The sequence below is a fragment of the Felis catus genome (genome assembly GCF_018350175.1).
Source record: "Felis catus isolate Fca126 chromosome F1 unlocalized genomic scaffold, F.catus_Fca126_mat1.0 chrF1_random_Un_scaffold_34, whole genome shotgun sequence".
In the NCBI taxonomy this organism is placed as follows: Eukaryota; Metazoa; Chordata; class Mammalia; order Carnivora; family Felidae; genus Felis; species Felis catus.
Genome location: NW_025408522.1, coordinates 132,146 through 153,462, shown reverse-complemented (window position 1 = coordinate 153,462; position 21,317 = coordinate 132,146). Strand labels below are relative to the sequence as shown.

Sequence of the window (21,317 nt, the reverse complement as noted above, 5' to 3'; positions counted from 1 at the left end):
GGAAAGGGAATGAATGAACTGAAAATTATGTGTCTCGTAAGGGAACGCAGACAACAAAACCAGTTGTTGCGTGTTCTACACTGGACCAGACACTATATCCTATGGGTACCATCTGTTCAGTTATATAGTCATTGTACAGCTTTGCAAAGTAGCTGTGTTATTGTAGCCTACTTTTTATTACTTTGGCAACTGTGGTTCAGGGAGGTTGATGACTCGACCATGATTCCATACTTAACGGGTAGCTGAGGGGCTTTGCCCGTCAGCCCTTGGAGCTCCCGCATCCATTCTCTGGTTCCTCAGCAGCACTGAGATGAAGATACCGATCCTAGGACAGATCAACTCAGAATGTCAAAGATAATGATGTCGGAACACCAATTTAGGGTTTGCTTAAGGACCCAGGTTACTCCAAGCATTTGGCCTCATATATTTGACCACTAGTGCTAACAAAAGTCATTAGTGCAGTGGTAACTAGTCCCTTGTATTTACCATCCGAGATTCTAGGGTGGATGTCAGCTATGGCCATGGTGTCCAGGCTTTTACATAATAAGCAAGATGTCATCAGGCAAGTCCTTAGATGTAGTGATATCCTCTCTTCTTGAGACAAAGGAGTTTTCTGTAAGGGAAGGATATCTAGTTGTAGACCATGTTACATTAATTAAACTCACTCTCTATTTTGAGGATATTGCTATATGATTCTCTGTTGCCTAAGTTCCCAGGCTGGTTTCCCTTCGGGCTAGTACCGTTGTCTAGTTTAAGGAAGCTTTTTGGTTTTTTTGGAGTTTTTTTTCCCCCCTTGATTTTTTGTACTGTGTTTTTGCCTTTTGACTTTCTTCTCTGGCTTCCTTGGTATTTCTTTTTTTTTTCCAATAATTTCCCCACTTCTGCCAGATAAGGACTCTCCATTTTTCCAGAGGCCAAATCAAAAGCACTTAGGGTCTCAAGATTTAGGGAACCTCAGACATTAATTCCTCCAAACACCCTCTGGTACGTCAACCTATGTTTCACTTCCTTGCCCAATGGTTGTTTTCCCTGGAGAATTTGAAACTCCAAAAAGATTGAAGTGACCTATTTGGATATGACAAGTGACAGAAATGCAAGTTCAAATCTGTTTTTCTTTCTTTCTTTCTTTCTTTCTTTCTTTCTTTCTTTCTTTCCTTTCTTTCTTCTTTTTGTCTCATCTTGCAGGCAACTGTTTTAATAATAGAAAGCTTGGGAGTGGGTCTAATGAATACAATGAAAGAGGGTAAGAATCGAATTAGCAGAGGAGACCAGGTTTCAAGGAGAACAACAGTGAGTTGGTTAGGAATACGAGTTTGAGAAAAGATGTCAGAATATGGGGGTTTATGCCAAGTGAGATACAGGTAAATGACAGGAATGAAGGACCCAGGATTAGGGGAGTTGTTTAGAAAGGCATATTCAAATAGAGAGTTCAAGAGGGTCGTGACCAGGTTTCTGCTTTTGTGTGTGTTGGTTTCATTGAAAGTGCGAGCATACCTCAGATTTTCTGATGAGAGAGATTAAAAATCATTTGAGCTGCTGGGAAGAGTCTGTTTACAGCAAATAGAAATATGATATCCCCTACTTCCACCCCAACTGAGGGAGGATAGCTTAGATCCTCTCAAGGAATTGGCGGTGGGTGGTGGAGATTCCGAACATCAGGGATGTATGGTCCAAGGCAAGCTGTCTCCTCACTCCACCTCTTTTCCTAAATCTGTGATGCCCTTCCCATGTACTTGTAGGGCTGGGCAGGGGTAGGACTGACTTGTCAAATCAGTAAGGGAGCTTCATCTGGATCGGTGATAACATGCCTATGTTGAGGTGACTGTGTGGATGACTGAGACTCCCAGTTCGCTTGTTCTCCAGGAGCAGGACATGGCTCCTACCCTCGGTCATTTGAGCCCATCCTTGTTGTAGGAGTGTATGGCTTCATAGGCTAAAGATTGAAAGGTTGGGGGATGCCACAGAACCGTGCCGAAGAGTGATGTAGGAGTGGGAGCTCATAGGGAAGAAAATAGTCAGGCAGCGTAGAGAGGAACAGAGGCACAACTACCAGGACCATTTTGATCACAGTCTCCGTCCTTGGGTAGCTGAATGCCCCTGAAGGCTTGGAATGTCTTGCTAGTTATTATGGAACTAAATAAGGCAAGACCAGTGTGGGAACAAAGTTGGCCTTGGGAACTTTGAATCTTTCAATCTCTAGTTAGTACTGCCACTCATAGCATAGAAACCTAACCCTTGATACGTTTACTTAAACGGAGGTCTACATGACACACAATGCAATATGTGATGATGCAACAACTCTGGATGTTTCCCCGTGATCGCCATAAGCGTAACTCCCATCTGTTAATGTATGATGCTATTACGATACCACTGACTAGATTCCCTACGCTGTACCTTTGAGCCTTGTGATTTATTCATTCTATAACTGGAACCCTGAACTCCCCTCTCCCCTTCACCCACTTTGTCCATCCCCCCACCTCCCCTCCCTTCTGGCAAGAGTCAAAGCTCTGCATTTATGGGTCTGTTTCTGCTTTTGCTCTGTTTGTTCATTTATTGCCCTTTTTACATTCTACACAGAAGTGAAATCATATAGGATTTGTCTTTCTCTGACTGCTTATTTCACTTACCCTCATACCATGTAGGTACATCCATGATGTTGCAGATGGCAGGATCTCATTCTCATTTATAGCTGCGTAATATTTCAGTGTGTGTGTGTGTTTGTGTGTGTGTCCGTGTGTGTGTGTGTGTGTGTGTGTGTGTGTTTGTGTGAGTGTGCGTGTGTGTGTGGTCTCTTCATGTATTGGTGGACACTTGGGTTGCTTCCGTATCTTGTCTATTGTAAATAATGCTATAATAAAGATAGGGGTGCATATATCTTTTCAAATGAGTACTTCCATTTCCCTTGGGTAAATAAATACCCAGTAGTGGAATCACTGGATCCTATGGTATTTGTGTTTTTAATTCGTTGAGGCCCCTCCATAGTGGCTTTCACTGTGGTGATACCAATTTATATCCCATGACCGGTGTACAAGGGTTGTTTTCCCTCCACACCCTGAGCAACCCTTGTTGATTCCTGTGTGTTGACACTGAGCCATTCTGACAGATGTGAGGTGAGAAGTCATCGTGGTAACGTGTATACAGTTCATTTTCAACCATTTCAGAGCATTGTCTGCCTGTCACATTTGGTTATGGAAACTCAGACTGGGTCTTTCCTGGAGATTTCACAGGTTAGGAGAGGTCGAGGCCAAATAGAGAACAGAAAGCTTTTTTTAAAACAGGGTCCAAATTGTGAAAGACCTGTACTCTGGAAACCGTAAAACACTGAAAGAAAGAAATTGAAGGGGACGGAAAGAAAGAGAAAGACATCTGATGCTCACTGATGGGAAGAATACATATTTTTAAAGTGCCTACACTACCCAAAGCCATCTACCGATGTCATGCAATCCCTGTCACCATACCAACAGCATTTGTCGCAGAGCTAGACAAACAAGCCTAAACGTTGTATAGAACCACAAAAGACCTTGAATGGCCAAAGCACTATTGAAAACGAGGAACCCTGGAGGTATCGCAATCTCAGCTTTCAAGTTCTATTCCAAAGCTGTAGTAATCCAAACAGTATGGTGGGTACTGGCGTACAAAATAGCCTTATAGCTCAGTGGAATAGAACGTCAAACCCAGACATAAATCCACCACTGTATGGTCAGTTCATCTTCTACAAACAGGAAAGACTATCCAGTGGGAAAAGGCATGCTCTTCACCAAATGGTGTTGGGAAAACTGGACAAGCCACATGCCAAAGAATGAACCTGGACCAATTTCTGTACCATACACACAAATAAACTCAAAATGAATTAAACACCTAAGTGTGAGACTTGAAACCATAAAAAAAAAAAAATCCTTGAAGAGAGCACAGGCCGTCATTTCTCTGATTTTGGCTGTAGCCACATTTTACTAGTTATGTCTCTTGAGCCAAGGGAAATAAAGCAAGAATAAAGTTTGGGGACTATATCAACCTACGAAGCTTTTGCACAGTGAAGGAAACCGTCGAAACTGAAAGGCAACCTCTGGAATGGGAGAACAAATTTGGAAATGTTTTGCAAATCCAGTAAAGGGTTAGTATCCACAATGTCTAAAAAATGGATACATGTTAACATCACCCCCCTCCAAAAAAGCCCAGTTTACAAATGAGCAGTAGACATAACCAGACACATTTCCAAAGACAACATACAGATGGTCAACAGACACATGAAAAGATGCTCCCCCAAACTACAACGAGATACCACGTCACACCTGTCAGAATGGCTACACTCCAAGACACAAGAAGCAAGTGTTTGCGAGGATGTGGAGACAAAGGAAACCTCTTGCACCGTTGGTGGAAATGCAAATGGGGGCAGCCCCTGTGGAAAACAGTATGGAGGTTCCTCAAAAAATTAAAACCAGAACTCTCCTATGCTCCAGTAATTGCACTACTGGATACTACCCAAGAGAATACAAAAACACCAATTCCACGGGACACACACACTCCTGTGTTTATTGCAGCATTATTTCCAACAACCAGCGCAAGCGTCCATTGACAGCTGAGTGAACCAAGAAGAAGCCCTATATGAATGTATGTGTGTGTGTATGTATATCCATACACACACACACACACACACACACACACACACACACACCCTGTAATATTACTCAATCATAAAACAATGAAATCTTGCCATTTGCCCTCTCCTGGATGGAGCCTGAGTGTAGTATGATAAGCAAAGTCAGGGAAAGACAAATGCCATATGATTTTACTCATGTAGCACTTAAGAAACAACAAACAAGCAAAGGGAGGAAACAAAAGTGGAGACAAATGAAGAAATAGGCTCTTAACTGCAGAGAAGAAACGGATGGTTGCAGAGTGGAGGTGAGTGGTGGGAGGAGTGTAAGAGATGATGGGGATGAAGGTGTGCCCTTGTCATGATGAGCATGGGGTGAGTATGGAGTTGGTGAATCATTATATTGTACAACTTAAACTAATATAACTCTGGATGTTACTATTACTGGCATTAAAATAAAACTTAATGAAAAAACCAGAGGCAAACTTTTAATGATACCAAGAAAGTTAGTGGAATAAACAGATAGTCGACCTTTCCCTTAACTTTTTTAAATTTTGTTTTTAAATGAATGAACATGTTTTTCTTGTATTTTTTTTTTTTTTTTTTTTTTTTTTGCTCTAAAGGCTTTCGGACAAACCTGGTCCTGATGATTCATGGTCTACATCATCTAGCCAAGTCTTAGATTTTGGTACCAAGGTAAAGTACCCTCCTGTAAAACTCACTTTCCTGCTTTGAATTGAGTTTTCTCCCTTATTTACTCTGAAAATTTAAGAGGAGCCTGTGTATCATCATTTCATGTGTGTCATGGGAAGTTAGCAAGAACAAACCACTTTACAGATACATGACGCGTTGAATGTTTTGTTTTGTTTTGTTGTACTTTGGTAAATCCTACAGGTGGAGGCTGATAAAAGAATGGGCTGGAAAACATATAATGACCGTCATATTATATTGGGAAAAGCTTTCCCATCATGGAGGCAATATGACATTTGCTTAAGGATAAGGATTCTTACTGTGATGGTAACATGAGTGATAATACTCTTGCCTAAATGAAACCTGATTGGGTCCAAGTATCCATTGTAGGTTGCCCCCCCCCCCCCCCGGCGCCGGGCAAGTTTTATTTTGGTGACATACAGGATTTTCCTTTGGCTCTATCCTTTGTTCTACATTTAGACGAAAATAATATTAGAAAATGTAGAAATTAGGATGTTTATATTATTACTCAACATTTACCTTACAAAGGTGTTCTCCTGTAGTTTTGAAGTAACTGCATGAAGAGTAAGTTAAAATTGTGCATCTCCCCGAAGAATACATATTTTGCTGAAAAGAGTAGCTCTATGAACAGAGGCTCTTCATAGCCAAGTTGTCAAATTTCTGATTTCAGAAATCTTTCCTATTCTAGCTTTGAACACTATCTCCTCCTAGTCCTTGTGTCAGATTCTAAAATTTAAAGTTTCAGACATCTGATATTTATTTCAGTATTCATTTCAAAGCCCCTCAGTCATGATAAGCTCCTGGAGGTTAGGAAACACACTTGCTTGACTCCTGGAGCTCCTAGAATAACGTCTTGCTTGGAAGAAGCAATGTCATGGTTTTTGAATGTGAATAAATGAGTAGGGAAATGGAATTCCGTAGAATGGAGTTTGAAAAGTAACAAAATATGCATGATATATCACAGTTAAATATGTGAATTTAAAAAGTCAGGCTTCAGTTTATATTCTGTTTTAGTGTTTAACATGTATATACGCAAATGAATTCTATTGAGGAAATCAGGAGTTACATAAGAAAGAAGGTTACAGTATATTTTTAGTATCCTCCCATTGTGAGATTAAAATTGCAGAGAAAAAGTCCTCAGCCTTTGTTTATGTAACCCCATCTGTATCCCATTACATACATCCTTGGAAGGTTCCCATTTCTTCCTAGTATTCTCATTCCCAATTCTTTCTCCATAGTGAATGTTGACGTGTTAGGAACCTCTCTTTTTCTGTTCTTTTGTTAGTCTAGTAATAATTTCTAGCTTTTCGGAAGCGATAGATGCCAGGATTTGAACCGCTTATTTATAGTGAAAAAAATTAAATTCTTTATTACAGTATTTATAACCAGATAACTGTAGAGTGATAAGAGTCAGTATTACTAAGGATATACTGTGAATTAAAGCCTCTCTTTTACATAAATATTAGATAGATAGATAGATAGATATAGATGGATATAGATATAGATAGATAGACAGGTATAGATAGATAGAGATAGAGATATATATAATATACGCATATATACACATATATATTTACACTTTTATATATACACACACATATATGTATACACATATATGTACACATACACACACACACGTATATATATATATACACACACACATATAGAGAGACATGTATCTTTAAAAGGTATAAAAGAGACTATTGTTCATGGTATATTCCCAATCCTACTTATATACCTGGTGAAAAATGTATGTCGTTTCCACTTACCTTCTTTTGCTCACATTTTTCCTTTTTGTCTTAAGCTCATGCTTGATTGATTGGTTATGTGTTTTTTGTTTTTTTTTTCTTTTTCCTTCATCTCCCCCCATGATTTTTATGTTTTTTTTTAAATATTTTAAAGTTTATTTATTTTTGAGACAGAGAGAGACACAGAGTGCAACGGGCATAGGGGCAGAGACAGAGGGGACACATAATCCAATGCAGGCTGCAGGCTCCGAGCTGTCAACACAGAGCTCAATGTGGGGCTGAAGCCCACACCCCGTGAGATCATGACTCATGAGCTGAAGGTGGTTGCTGAATTAACTGTGCCACATACGTGTTCCCCGCACCAGGTTCTTTTTTAATGGTTTACCCCTACCCTAATTTGTCCTTGCAGAAACTATTTCTTTAGTGTCTGTTCTTTTAGTACATCACTTTCTGTCAACTCCATTGTCAACATATTGGTTATGGAATTCTACTGTCTGTGTGTGGTTTCCATCCAGGACTCATTGCCCCACAAGGTTTATTATTCTTGTTTTTCTCTTTCTTGGAAGGGGCTGAGCTAAATGTTTTTGAAATGTTTGTATTTCTCTTGGAAAGGGAGGGAGAGAGAGAAAGAATGAGCAAGTGCTCGTTGTTGTGATCTGACAATATGCAAGGTATGCTCTCAGTCCTTTTATATTTGTGGAGGTCTGTTTTGTGACCCTTGATGTCACATGGATACATTGGAGAATGTTCTATGTGCACTTAAGAAGAAAGTGCGTTCTACTGCTGTTGGATGAAAAGATTTTAATATATCAGTGTTGATATCCATGTATATAAATGCATATATATTAGGCCAATATATATCTATGTATATCTGAATACATCTGTTCCAATGACACATTGGATCTGTGTTTCCTTACTGATTTTCTGCCTTGACGATCTGCAATTGCCATGAGTGGAGTCTTAAAGTAGTGTACAATCATGGTATTTTTATGTATACATTTAATCATGTTTGTGATTAATCGATTCATATGTGTGGGCGTTTCACTTTGGGGCCATAAACATTTGCAAGTGTTAGCTCCTCTTGATGGATAGACCCCTTAGATATGATCCAATGCCCTTCAGAATCTGTTACTACAGTCTCTGGTTTAAAATCTAGTCTTTCTGGAGGAAGTGTGGCGACTCCAGCTTTCTTTGACTTCTAGTAGCATGATAGGTGGTTCTCCATACCTACACTTTGAATCTGGAGGTGTCCTGGGGTCTAAAATCAGTGTCTTGTTGACAACATATGGATAGATCTAGTTCTTTGGTTTTGTTTTGTGTTTTAGCCATTCTGTTTCCCTGTTTCTTTTGATTGGGGCATTGAGTCCATTCACATTCGGGGTGATTATTTAAACATATGGATTTAGTGTCATTGTGTTATCTGAAGGTTTCATGCTTTTGGTGAGGCCTCTGGTTCTTTGTAGTCTCCGCTGCTTTTCACTCACAGAGTCGCCCCTTAGGATCTCCTGTAGGGCTGGTTTAGTGGTCATGAACTCCATTAGGGCTTGTGTGTCTGGGAAAGCCTTTCTCTCTCTTTCTATTCTAAATGACAGCCTTGCTGGGGAAGGGATTCTTCGCCGCAGATGTTCCCATTCAGCACATTGACCGTTTCCTACCCCTCCCTTCTGCCCTGCCAAGGTTCTTTGGACAGGTCTGCTGCTACCCTTAGGTGTCTTCCCATGTCGATTAAGACTCGTTTGTCCCTAGCTGCTTTCAGAATTCTCTTCTTATCCTTGTATTCTTCCGGTTTCGCTTGACATGTCGTGGTGTTGACCTGGTTTTGTTGACTTGGAAGTGAATTCTCTGTGCCGCCAAGACTTGGATGCCTGTTTCCTTCCCCTCATGAGAGAAGCTCTCAGCTATAAGTTGTTCAAAGAAACCTTCTGCCCCTTTCTCTCACTCTTCTTCTTCTGGGACTCGTAGGATGTGGCTAATATTTCATCTCACTGAATCACGTAGGTCTCTAGTACTTGCCTTGTGGTCCATAATTTCCTTTCTTTCCTTTCTCTGCTTCATCTTTGTCCACCATTGGATCTTCTGTTTCACCGATTCTGTCTGCTGCTTCTCCCATCCTTCCTGTCACTGCATCTAATTTACTTTGTATCTCCTTTACACCATTTCAGTTTCAGCGTTCATGACGATTCCTTAGGTCCTTGATCTCTGAAGCAGGAGATTGTCTGCTGTCTTCTGTGCGTGGTTTCAAGTACAAGTATGCATCTTATGCGTGTCATTCCAAAAATGTGCTCACATATATTGTTTCTGTCTCTTTTGAGCACTTCACTGGCTGTCCTTTTTTCCCGGAATTTTTTTTGAGGAGAATTCTTCGATTTCGTCGTTTTGGCTAGATTCCTGCCCTTTATGTGTGTTAATAGCTTGGTCTGTGATCCACACCTGCGAGTACTACCATAATAAAAAGAGCTCCTACACTGTCCAGGGCCTGGCAGTTGAACAAATGTTTTTGGAGGGTGTTGTGTGCACTCTTTCGGTGCATCTTTGGCTGCTTTTCTTGCTACTTGAAATGGTGGTTTGGGCGTTCCACCAGGTGTGCTTTGATTTGTTTGTGGAATTAATCCTGGAAAAAAGGAGAAGAAGGTGGTGAAGAATCATTTGCCCAAACAAAAAGAGAAATGACTGGAGTGGAAAAAAAGACCAGGCAGTGACTCAAAGGAGCTCTAGGGCTTAATCCAGAAAGAGGAGGAGGAAAATGAAGAAGGAGATCTAGAAAAGTATAGAGAAAATGCACAATCAAGCAAACAAAGAGCCAGAACAGAGGAAGAAAGTAAAAATATATAGATATATCTATATATACATATATATAGGTATATAGGTATATATTAAGATATATCTATATATGTAGATATAGAATTAGCTTTGACTACTAGGCTGTTTCCAAAGGGAGATGAGGAAAGAGGAGAGTAGAAAGAGAAAAAAGGGGAAAGAGAAGAAAGGGAAAGCAAAGGAAAGAAATGATTGGCGCCTGGGTGGGTCAGTTGGTGAAGCGTCCGACTCTTGAATTCGGCTCACGTCATGTTTTGCTGTACGTGGGTTCTTAACCCCCATCAGGCTCTGCAGTGAGAGCATGGATCTTGCTTGGATTCTTTCTCCTTCCCTCTCTCTGCACCTCTCCTGCTTGATCACTCACTTTCTCTCTCAAAATAAAGAAATAAACATTAAGACAGAGAAGAAAAAGGTAAAAAGAATAGTAATTCAAATGAGAACAAACAAACAAAGGTAGAAAACCAGCGGAGAGTTGTCCACTGGTGTCTGTGACAGGTGGTTGTGCTGGTCTACGGGAGGGGCTGTCTGGTCCCATCAGTGTCAGTCTCACTCCCACAGAGAGCAGTTATGAGGCACAAAGAGGTAGGGTTTTGTGTAATGGGCCTGCCTCCATTGAGGCTCACTGTCCATTCCCTGAAGCCCCACGATGTTGGTCATGGAGAGAGAAATGGCGACACCCCAATCTCTCCTGGCACACGAGGTGTCTCAAAGCTCACTGTTTAGGTCGTCCTCACAGAATATCCTGGGGGCCCGGCTTGCCTTGCTGCAAATTCTCCTGTGCTCCCTGAGCACTGAGCTGGGATTCAAAACCCTATAGGATCCCGCTTTACTCAGACCTGGTTTTGGAGTAGGACCACTCTACCCAGTTGACAAAGGGCCTCTGGCTCATGCCTGCAGTCTTTTTCCCTTGGGCAGGGCAATACCTCCCCTTTACACCATACTCAAGGTGTTCTCTCCCAGTGTTTCACTGAGAGCCTAGGGGCGGCTCCTTCCCCACCAGGCATGGGAGGTGGCAGCTCTTTTCTAGAGAAAGTCTGGCAACCTTGAAAATTCTGGTTTTTTTTAGCTTCTAAGGCTGTTTTGCAAAGTAGAATTGGCTCTCTGGACCTCTCCTTGGTCTGTGGTCCGGACAGGTTTTCTCATATCCAAATACACTTTTCACAGCCTCTCTCTCTACCTTCCTTTCGTTTCTCCACCAAAGGGCTTCCCCACTCCATGCCTGTGCGGATCATTTTATTTCTCCCAATCCGCATACACACCCTTCTGTCCCGCCAAGCTTTGTCTTTGCACCTGTGGAGATTTTTCTGTCCCTCTGCAGCCTGTATTCCTGGTATTCCAAGTTTTGTGACCTCAATACTGCTGTGTTTGAGGGTCAAGGGAAATTCTGATAACTCTCCTCTGCCATCTTTCCTCCTCCCGCCTCCTTTTATTTTCCTTTTCACAATTTCACACTTCTGTGTAGGTTTGCATTATTATATCAGTTTAATATGTTTTATAGATATTTACGATGGGCTTTTCTTACAGGAAATGTATTGATCTGAATTTTCTTTTTTTTCCTTTTTTTAAAGTTTATTCATTTATTAATTGTAGAGAGAGACAGACAGAGCTTAAGTGGGGATGGGAAAAGAGACAGAGGGAGAGAGAGAAAATCCCAAGCAGACCCTGCACTGTCAGCGCAAAACCAGATGTGGGGCTTGAACCCGTGAACTGCGAGATCATGACCTGAGCCAAAATCAAGAGTCAGGTGCTAACGGAATGAGGCATTCAGGCGGCCCTAACATTTTCTTTGGAAGTCCCCTGGGTACTTTTAATTTAATATGCCTTAGTTTAAACACATTGTTTCTGACCCATTTCCTTTCCTCTTCCCTGACTCTTTTTTATCTGCTCTGTCATTTGTGTTCCCTAGCTTAATAAATAGCAGCCCTGGAACAGGAAACGTCCTGGACTCTGAACTTCCCTGAAATCACCGCATCCACTCACTCACCACATTCGATATTTTGTACCTGCTTACCATTTTTCATATGTTATTCCTGTAATTCACTCGCTCACCTATAATTTTGAAGTACTCTTCTGGTTTTGCTTCCTTTACGTTCATCCTACATTGCTGCCAGAGTGACCTTTCTAAAATATACTTGTGACGATGTCACTCCTCTGCTTACTCAATGGATCCCCATTACCTGAAGGTGAAAATTCACGTGCTAGCATAACACTGCTCTTTTTTCTTTTTCTTTTTTGGTTTCGTCCTGATGTTCTACTAATATCTCTCTATCTATCCCATTCCCAAGAACTCTGTTCCAGTTTTGCCATATTGCATAGGTGTTGTCACTTACTATATTATTTCATACTTGATTCTTTTGCCATTATAGAATGCCCTTCACACCCTCCCTGTGCACTTTGTCTGTCTTTTAAGATACAGCCCTATCTTCCCAGCGTTTGCTGAGCTTCCCAAATGTAAGTGTTTTCTCCTTTGTGCATTCACTGTACGTTATTCACTTCCCTTGCAGAGCTAGTGGATGTTATTTTTCTGTCCTTACCTGTTTTCATGCATCTCTACTGCTACTAGCATATAGAACAGACTCTGTCTTTTATTTATATTTCAAGCTCTTCCCCAGATCGTGGCTATGACTTGACAGATACAGTATGTGCTTGTCTTTTTGAGTGGGTGAGCGCCTGACCAAATGAATCAATGTGATATTTTTCTGAAGTTGGGTTTTTGTTTTGTGCTGTTTTCCTAGGAAGGAACTTCAAAGTCAGCAATGGAAGCAAAGGAAGATGGTGTTGGTATTATTGAAAATGTGACACCAGAGCAAGCAGTTAATGACAGTTTGACTTCTGCTGGTGGAGTGCATAAAAATTACAGAAGTGGTAAGCTAGTGAATCTCTGTGAGTTGTTTTCCTATGATTAAATGCTAGTATGAAAAAAAATCTGGAAGTATGTAGATCCAAATATATTATCCTTTTTTCATGAAGGTATTTTTCTGTTGCTATCTTTCTTTAGAAGTATCCCAAGTACTACCCCCTTTTGCTTCTGGAAAATCGTGAACCCCCTGAACATCTTTTCTGCTATTGCTTTTATTTTATTGAAATATTCATGAATGGAGATAGACTTGTGTATGTGTTTAAAATTCATAGTAACACGTTTTCATTAATTTATCTGTGACCCTATTCTGTAGATATCATGTCAGCATTAAAATTAGGAGAAGAGGAAGATGTAGAATCACCTTCTCTTCCTGAGGTACTGTCTTCTTCTTATTTTTAAATATAGGCATGGAGTGATGTTAAAACATCCAAGAGATGCTTTGACTTTGACTTTAGGATGATTAAAATAACATCGCAGTCATACTTGTAGTAATATAAGTAAAGTAATGATGACCTATTCTAAGGTTGCAACTAGGGAAGGAGGTAAAAAAGTCCTGATCTCTCAGGCCCAGGCCACTGCTGCATAATGCTACAAACGCTGTATTTGAAATCAAAGACATGCTAGCATCTTGGTTCCGTCACTTTCTAGCTGTGGGAACTTGGAAAAACTGGCCTCAAGGTCAATGACCTCCTTCCTAAAAATGGCACCAATACCCACCTCTTGGTTATGCGTAATGAACAAATGTGGCAACGTTTTGTAACCTGTAAAAAGTGCTATAGAAACAGAAGACAAAATGATCACAGTGGCTTTTAGTGACTTACTAAATATTGAGGATACCTTGGTGAATGTTTGTTTATTGTTGAGAGTGGGGTGGGGGGACAGAAGATCCGAAGCAGGCTTTGCACTGAGAGCAAGGAGCCCAATGCAGGACTTGAACTCATGAACTGTGAGAACATGAGCTGAGCCAAAGTTGGGCACTTAATCGACTAAGTCACCCAGGCCCCCCAAGAATATTTGTTTTAAATATGAAGATGTCTGAATGCCAATAAAATGGTCATAGGGTCCAGAAAATAATGGGAAATTAAGAATGGGTTTTTGATTTTCTAACTTGACACTATGTTAAGTTCTGGTAATCTCTTAGGGGAGACATCATATAGGTATACAGTTGACCCTTGAACCAGGTGGGTTTGTACTGTGGGAGTCCACTTACACACAGATATTTTTCAATAAATAGAGTACCATCATGTAAATGTATTTTCTGTTCCTTATGGTTTCTTTTTCTATTAATTCTTTCTTTTGAGAGAGAGAGTGAGTACAGAGTACGTGGGTAGGTGAGGGCAGGGTGAGAGAGAGAATCTTAAGCCGATTCACACTGCAAGCATGTTTTTTTCTCTTTGATATTAATTGATTTGGCTGCTAATAATTTAAATATTTCTAATTCTCTACTTATTAATCCTTAAAAAGTACTCAAATGCACTTTAGTGCTCATTATAAGGGATGGTAAGCTAAATAGTTTTTAAGGTTTATAACATTAGAAATCATCTAACTTATTTTTTGGTCAATTTAACATCTAATGAATTGTTTAGTTCCAAAAACTGACAAGCTTAAGTTTATGAGTTCATATTTTTCTTCTGTCTTAGGCTAAGGCAAGTTAGTTTTCACTTCTTACAGGAAGTTACAATCCAGTGACTTGGGAACAGCTAAACATAGATGAAGAAAGTTAACAGTACAATTGTAATTATTTTCTCATTTTTCTTTGTCCGTACTTGATTACTTAAGGACAAGGTGTTTTTACAAACATGTATCCTGCCCGAAAAGACATGTGAAAATCAAAACAAGGAAATTAACCACCCATTTTTGCAACTGCGAAAAATGACTCAAGGACCAGCAATGAATAAGGAATGTGATAGGGAGCATGATATATCTCTATATTTAAGACATGCTTCTATGCAAAACTTTGAGGAAATGTGGATCAAATAAGGCAAATTAGACTGGAAAAATAGCTTAAAACTCATCACCAGTGAGAGAAAGCTGAAGTTTGGTGAAATTTGTTAACAATACAGCAGTCCTACTCATCTTGAAGAAGAACCACCACGGGTTCCCTCTAAGGAGGAACCAACTGAAAGGAAATACCTTCGAATTGGACAAATACTGTACTTCACTGTGAGGAAGAAGATGCATTTGGAGTGTCTGTCTCGGTAGTATTTCAGGCATTTCCTGAACAAAAAGAGCCTAGTCTTGAAAATGTCATTCTCTCTCATTCATACCTGGGTCCCCAGAATATGCTTGCCAGTCATCTTCTAAGCTTTCTTTAAATGAAAGCAAATCATCTGGGACATATAAATCAAAACCACCCTGAGATACCACCTCACACCAGTCAAGAGTGGCTAAATGATCAAATCAGGAGACTATGGATGCTGGGGAGGATGTGGAGAAACAAGAACCGTCTTGCACTCTTGGTGGGAATGCAAACTGGTGCAGCTACTCTGCAAAACAGGGTGGAGGTTCCTCGAAAAATGAAAAATAGACCTACCCTATGACCCAGCAATAGCACTGTTAGGAATTTACCCAAGGGATACAAGAGTGCTGATGTGTAGGGACACTTGTACCCCAATGTTTATAGCAGCACTTTCAACAATCGCCAAATTTATGGAAAGAGTCTAAATGTCCATCACCCGACGAATGGATAAAGAAATTGTGCTTTATATACACAATGGAATGCTACTTGGCCATGAGAAAGAATGAAATATGGCCTTTTGTAGCAACGTGGATGGAACAGGAGAGTGTGATGCTAAGTGAAATAAGTAACACAGAGAAAGACAGATACCATATGTTTTCACTCTTTTGTGGATCCTGAGAAACTTAACAGAAGACCATGGAGGAGGCGAAATGAACAAAAAAAAAAACAAAAAAAACAAAAAAAACAAAAAACCTTCGAGAGGGAGAGAGCCAAACCATAGGAGACTCTTACAAACTGAGAATAATTTGAGGATTGATGGGGGATGGGAGGGAAGGGAGGGTGGGTGATGGGCACTGAGGAGGGCACCTGTTGGGATGAACACTGCGTGTTGTATGGAAACCAATTTGACAATAAATTTCAAATTAAAGAAAGAAAGAGGGGCCCCTGGGTGGCGCAGTCGGTTAAGCGTCCGACTTCAGCCAGGTCACGATCTCGCGGTCCGTGAATTCAAGCCCCGTGTCGGGCTCTGGGCTGATGGCTCAGAGCTTGGAGCCTGTTTCTGATTCTGTGTCTCCCTCTCTCTCTGCCCCTCCCCCGTTCATGCTCTGTCTCTCTCTGTCCCAAAAATAAATAAACGTTGAAAAAAAATTAAAAAAAAAGAAAGAAAGAAAGTAAATCAGACTATGAAAATGAGAACAGAACAGACATTGAGCATCTTTTTAACAACAATGAGGATTTTTAAAATGATATAGAAAATAAAAAAGCAAAGAACCCACTAGTTACATTTAAAGTGAAAGAAGGCCAAGAGAGTTTGACATGCAAATGGCAAAAAATATGGACCAAAATACCACCGATTGTATATGTGCTGCCGAAGCGAGCACGACCACCGATTGTAAATTAGACCTCAGTCTAGTGATTCATAGAGCTTTTTTGATTTGTGGCTTGCCTGCTGTGATGTGATGAAACACATGGTTCAAACAAAAAAGCATGATATTTCTGCTGTCACAAACACGAGAAAACAAAACCAGTACAAGACTTTTTTCCAGAAGCCATTATATGCAGATAATGACAGTACTCATAACTATAAAAGTATTGATTCTGAATTAGAAATTGTGAGTTCTTCTTCAGCATCTAGTTTTCCAGCATCTGAAGTACATCTAAGTGAAGAATTACATCAAGATATGCAAAGGTTTAAGAATGAGATAGGCATGTCACAAGTAGAGTTCCTGTCTTTGGAAAGAGAGAAAGGTCAACCTCCAAAAGAGAAGGAGGTCTGCCTTGCTGTTACTCTTGTTTTTTCTCTTTAGCAATTATCTGATCCATTCTGATTCTCCACTCAAAAGAACAAGAGTGTGCATACAATGGAATTGTCTAAATAAGTAATTGTGTCTGGAAATAGATTATTTCTGCTATCTAACAAAAAGGAGTTCAGGGAAACATTCTTGTGATTTGTTTTCCTTAAAGTTTCAGTGTCAGTCTTCCAAGTAGTATATGAACTGGGAAACTAACTTAGCTATATAAGTACCATGTGACCTCATGAACCAGAATAACCATAAAGAAACTGGTTAAAAACCATAATAATATCCAGGTTGTTTTTTTTTAAATATATTGGCTTAAATATAAATTGCATTTCCATAAACAATAAAATGAGAAAGAAGCAATAACTAAGAGAAGTAATATAAACACATGTTCCCAGCTAAAGCAATCTATGTATTGCTTCAGTATGTGTCTGTAGACTCTGGGTCTAGGTTACTTGCTTGTCTAGCAAGACAGCAGCGGGATGCAGGATTACAATGGGAGAGACAGCTAATGTCCCGGAGAACACACGAGCCCGGATTAAGGGTCCTTGGTCTGTTTTTAATAGGATCAGAAGGCTTCCAAACATGGTGATGGACATGCACAAAGAGACAATCAATCTGTGAACATGAACTCATGGGCATGAGGGAAAGGGGGTTTGAAGATATAGGGTGTTAGGGGTTAGGGTCAATGTAAAACAAAATCCTGGCGCCTGGCAGATGGTTGTTAACAGCTGACCTGAGGCAGCTTCTCTGTTTATCTTAGCTACTCTAGGGGAGAAGACAGATGCTACCTCAGGATCCACAAGGCACCTTTCTTTTGCTAATTAGCTCCCCTCTGGGCATCTTCACCCTGCAGCCTACAGCCTATAGCCCTATTTACCTGTTTACCTCATTTGGTCCTTCCTTCCTGTGAAAGCAGTTTTCTGCCATAGTACTAAATTGGGGAGTGTGTCCTCCTGAATATCTAATCTTGTTTACCTCTCACACCTTGGTCTTGGAGCCTTTGCCCCGCCCTCTCTATACCTAGATACCTAATATTGTTTACCCAAACTTGGGTGTGAGCATCCTATGGCTTTGTAATTTTCTATGCCTGGTTAACCCATCAGTTCAGGCTCAGGGAATTCCTAAGCCGATTCCCCACAAAAATAGGCAGTCTTGTCTGCTTTATTCACAATCTTGGAACTTAGAATTTCAACATGACCCCTTTGAGATAGGCTTAATAACAGCTATTTGTATGATCACCCCTTTTTTCACATTTTTTAATCTCATTCTCAGATGTTTCTGTTGAGTCAAACCTTCACTTTATGTTCAATAAAGTATGATACCTCTTGGCCTGTATGATTTTTACCATGTAGGTAGCATAAACCTTCAGCAAACCTTCAGTATTTAACTCCAAGGGAGAAAACTGAGTTTTGAGATGTGTGGACTTTAGAAATAGACAAAACCTAGAGATACCCTCCTTTAAAAGAATAAGTAGCTAATCTCCTCGTCCCAAATCAAGGTATTAATTTACTGTGCGAAAGTCACACTTTTCATGCATCTGACTAATTTAATGAATTTGTGGTCATTTCTCTGATTCAGCATTCAAGGATTGTATTGTCTCTTTTGGTGCCATAAAATGCTAGGGAATGCCACTTTAGGAACTTGGGACGAATCATTTAACCTTTTTGAGTTTTACTCGCATTATCAGTAGTAAATGGGATTAAAGGTGATCATTACTTTTATACCCTCTCCCTATAAAGTTTTATGGTTATTGAATGTGAGATTTGGAGAGCATTACTACTTTCCCAGAATTCCATCCTAACGTCTGTTTCACTTTGCTCCTTTTGTGTTGTGGCAAACTTTGGTTCATAAATTTTAGGGGACACTGTCACTTTTGTTGAGAACCTTAGGATCCAAAAGAAAAAGAATTGTAAAAGGCAGTCAGGGAAAGAATAGCTCCGTGCAGAAAGAGGAAAGCTTCCTGGTTTTGTTACAGGAGCACCTCCATGTCACATGTTTTAAATATGGCTGTTGTGTAAAACCCAGGTGGTAAGGAAAGAAAAGGACATATTTTGTCTCTTGTCTTTTCATTTCTTTGTATCTCTTGGTGAGATGGGGTGGGGTGGGTGGGGAATTCTCAGTAGCAAAGTGTGGATATGAATAAGTACAAAATTAAGAAAGCTCTTTTAGAAATTTTGGTAACTTCTGCTTTTTTAAATTCCAACAGAAATGAAGGAGAGTTTATAAAAATTACTATTACTTGTAATGATAAAGTAAACACAAAATATTTTCCTCCATTGAATTTATGACAAACTAAGTGTCAACTGATAAAGTTAATGAAAAAAACTTCTTTTTATTGACTAAAGTAACAATTACCTTTAGTATCAAGTTCCATTAAAGGTTGAAGAAAAAAAGAAGCACAGAGGAAGTGACATGGAAGTATCAGAAAACATACATGATGCTGCAGCTGCTGGATTAATTCCACAAAGACAGGATGGAAAAACTGATAACCATCAATTGCCTATTACAGAAAATAAAGATTCTGATAGGTAAGCCTATAGCAATATTTAAATAGTAGGTAATTGTTATTTTCCTATGCAACAATCTTTTCTAGTTTGAGCTAATCTTCATGATGAACAAATTTCGTATTTTTCGTGGAGATATTTCATCCTACGTGCTAATGAGAAAAATGTAAATACCAATGAGATACCATTTTTTGCAGTCATAGTGATAAATATTTTATTAAATAAAATAACCAAAGTTAGGAAATGTGAGGAAAATGACATTCTTAGACACTGTGGTTGGATGAAATTGGTAACTCCTTTCTGAAAGGTGATTTAGCAGTGTATTTCAAAATTTCAAATATGTCGGGGCACCTGGGTGGCACAGTTGGGTAAGCATCCAACTTCGGCTCAGGTCACGATCTTGCACTTCACGATCTTGAGCCTTGTGTCAGGCTCTGTGCTAACAGCTCAGAGCCTGGAGTCTGCTTCAGATTCTGTGTCTCCCTCTTCCTCTGCCTCTCCCCTGCTTGTGCTCTGTCTCTGTCACTGTCAAAAATAAATAATATAACGTGAGAAAAATATTTCAGGTAGGTCATCTCTTTATTCCAATGGTTTCATTGCCAGGACTGGGTCCTTCTGAAATACGTGACTTCTATAAGCAAGCACGTGCGCCTGCACGTGCAAACACACACACACACACACACACACACACACACACACACTATAAGGACATTTATTATATATTATTACATATACAAAATAGGACAGATATATTAAGGTTACTTGTATATATATATGTTACATGTATATCTGAAGGATATTGTATATGTGAAGGATATAGTCACATGTATATGTGAAGGATATATGTGAAGGAGATAGTCTAAATGTTTATTGACTTATTTTGAGAGACAGACAGAGAATGTGCACACTCGGGAGCCCAAGCATTGAGGGGGAGCAGAGACAGAGAGGGAGAGAGAGAGAATCCCAAGCAGACTCCACGTTAACAGTGCAGAGGCCAACACAGGGCTCGATCTCACGACCACAAGATCATGACCTGAGCCAACATCAACAGTCAGATGCTCACCAGACTGAGCCACCTAGGGGCCCCAGAGATAGGCTAAATATCCATTCATTAATAAGGAAGTAACGTTTCACTTCTATAAAGTAATGGAGTATGTGACCATTTTAAAAAATGAATTTAGGTCTATGTGTACTGATGGTTTAACAAAGTATATTTAAAGCATTTGGTTTGGTTTGATGTCATGTCTTATGAACATTTTGTTAGAATACTTTGAATATCTCCTGAATTGCAAACGGAAGTTCCCTGCTACACTGGCAGTCTACCAACAAAATTGCTAGTTATTAGATTTTTGGTTTTGTTTCCCAGTGCATGAGTGCTCCAATGTTAGACCCTCAATCTGATTATTGCCAAGAGGATTCAACGTGGCAACATGTCTCATATTCTATATAAACATTTCATGGCCCCTGTGCTATAAACCAAGATGCTGGTAATGCAATGAATCGTTTTTATAAAGGTACCTTGCTTGCATGCCATTATCCTGCCTTTTTAAAGAGAATATATTTCAACATGAACCACACCAAATTTTTCAACAGTGCCTTCATGTTATACCATTTGTGACAATTCAGTTTACAAAGTAGGACTATTTTCTGCATTCCCAACACCTTTTACTTCTGTGTATAAAATTTTAATATGACTCATTACTTTGGATAGTATAAAATATCCTAGAGTTGGGTGATGTTTTCAAAATGTTTGTTTATTTTGAGAGAGAGAGAGAGCGAGCATGCACACATGAGTGGGGGAGGAGCAAAGAGAGAGGGAGAGAGAGAATCCCAAAGAGGTTCCATGCTGTCAGTGCAGAGCTCGAAGCTAGAGAACCTAGAGATCATGTCCTGAGCTGAAATCAAGAGTTGGATGCTTTGTGGACTGGGCCACCCAGGTGCCCTTAGAGTTTAATAATTTTTATCAAGCACGAAATACTGCCCTTGAAACTTCGTTTTTCTGTGGTCTTTCTAAGCATGAGAACAATGGTAATCAGCTTATATATATCTAGAAACAATTTAAGGAGTCTTCTCAGTGTATAATTTTGTGAGTTATTTTGTAC

The 21,317-nt window shown here is 39.8% G+C and overlaps 1 protein-coding gene and 1 long non-coding RNA gene across 23 annotated transcripts in view; one reads left to right on the top strand and one right to left on the bottom strand.

The window, feature by feature from the left end:
• LOC109496868 (ankyrin repeat domain-containing protein 26-like) overlaps positions 1–21,317 on the top strand; it is a 243,408-nt gene that overhangs the window by 118,553 nt on the left and 103,538 nt on the right. For 20 of the 22 annotated variants that reach the window (XR_006593561.1, XR_006593567.1, XR_006593564.1 and 17 more), the window contains 4 exons: positions 5,218–5,290; positions 12,606–12,735; positions 13,044–13,105; positions 19,073–19,239. Coding sequence is in view for 15 of the 22 variants with exons in the window: in XM_045051616.1 (XP_044907551.1) it covers positions 5,218–5,290; positions 12,606–12,735; positions 13,044–13,105; positions 19,073–19,239 (432 nt within the window). In the remaining 7 variants the exon portion in view is untranslated. Of the gene's footprint in view, positions 1–5,217; positions 5,291–12,605; positions 12,736–13,043; positions 13,106–14,370; positions 14,639–19,072; positions 19,240–21,317 lie in introns of those variants that run through there. The other 2 variants (XM_045051618.1, XM_045051617.1) reach the window with 2 other exon arrangements.
• Positions 156–2,800, bottom strand: LOC123383658. Its single transcript, XR_006593597.1, has 2 exons — positions 2,628–2,800; positions 156–613 (listed from the first exon to the last, which is right to left on the bottom strand). It is a non-coding gene; the product is annotated as an uncharacterized LOC123383658 (long non-coding RNA).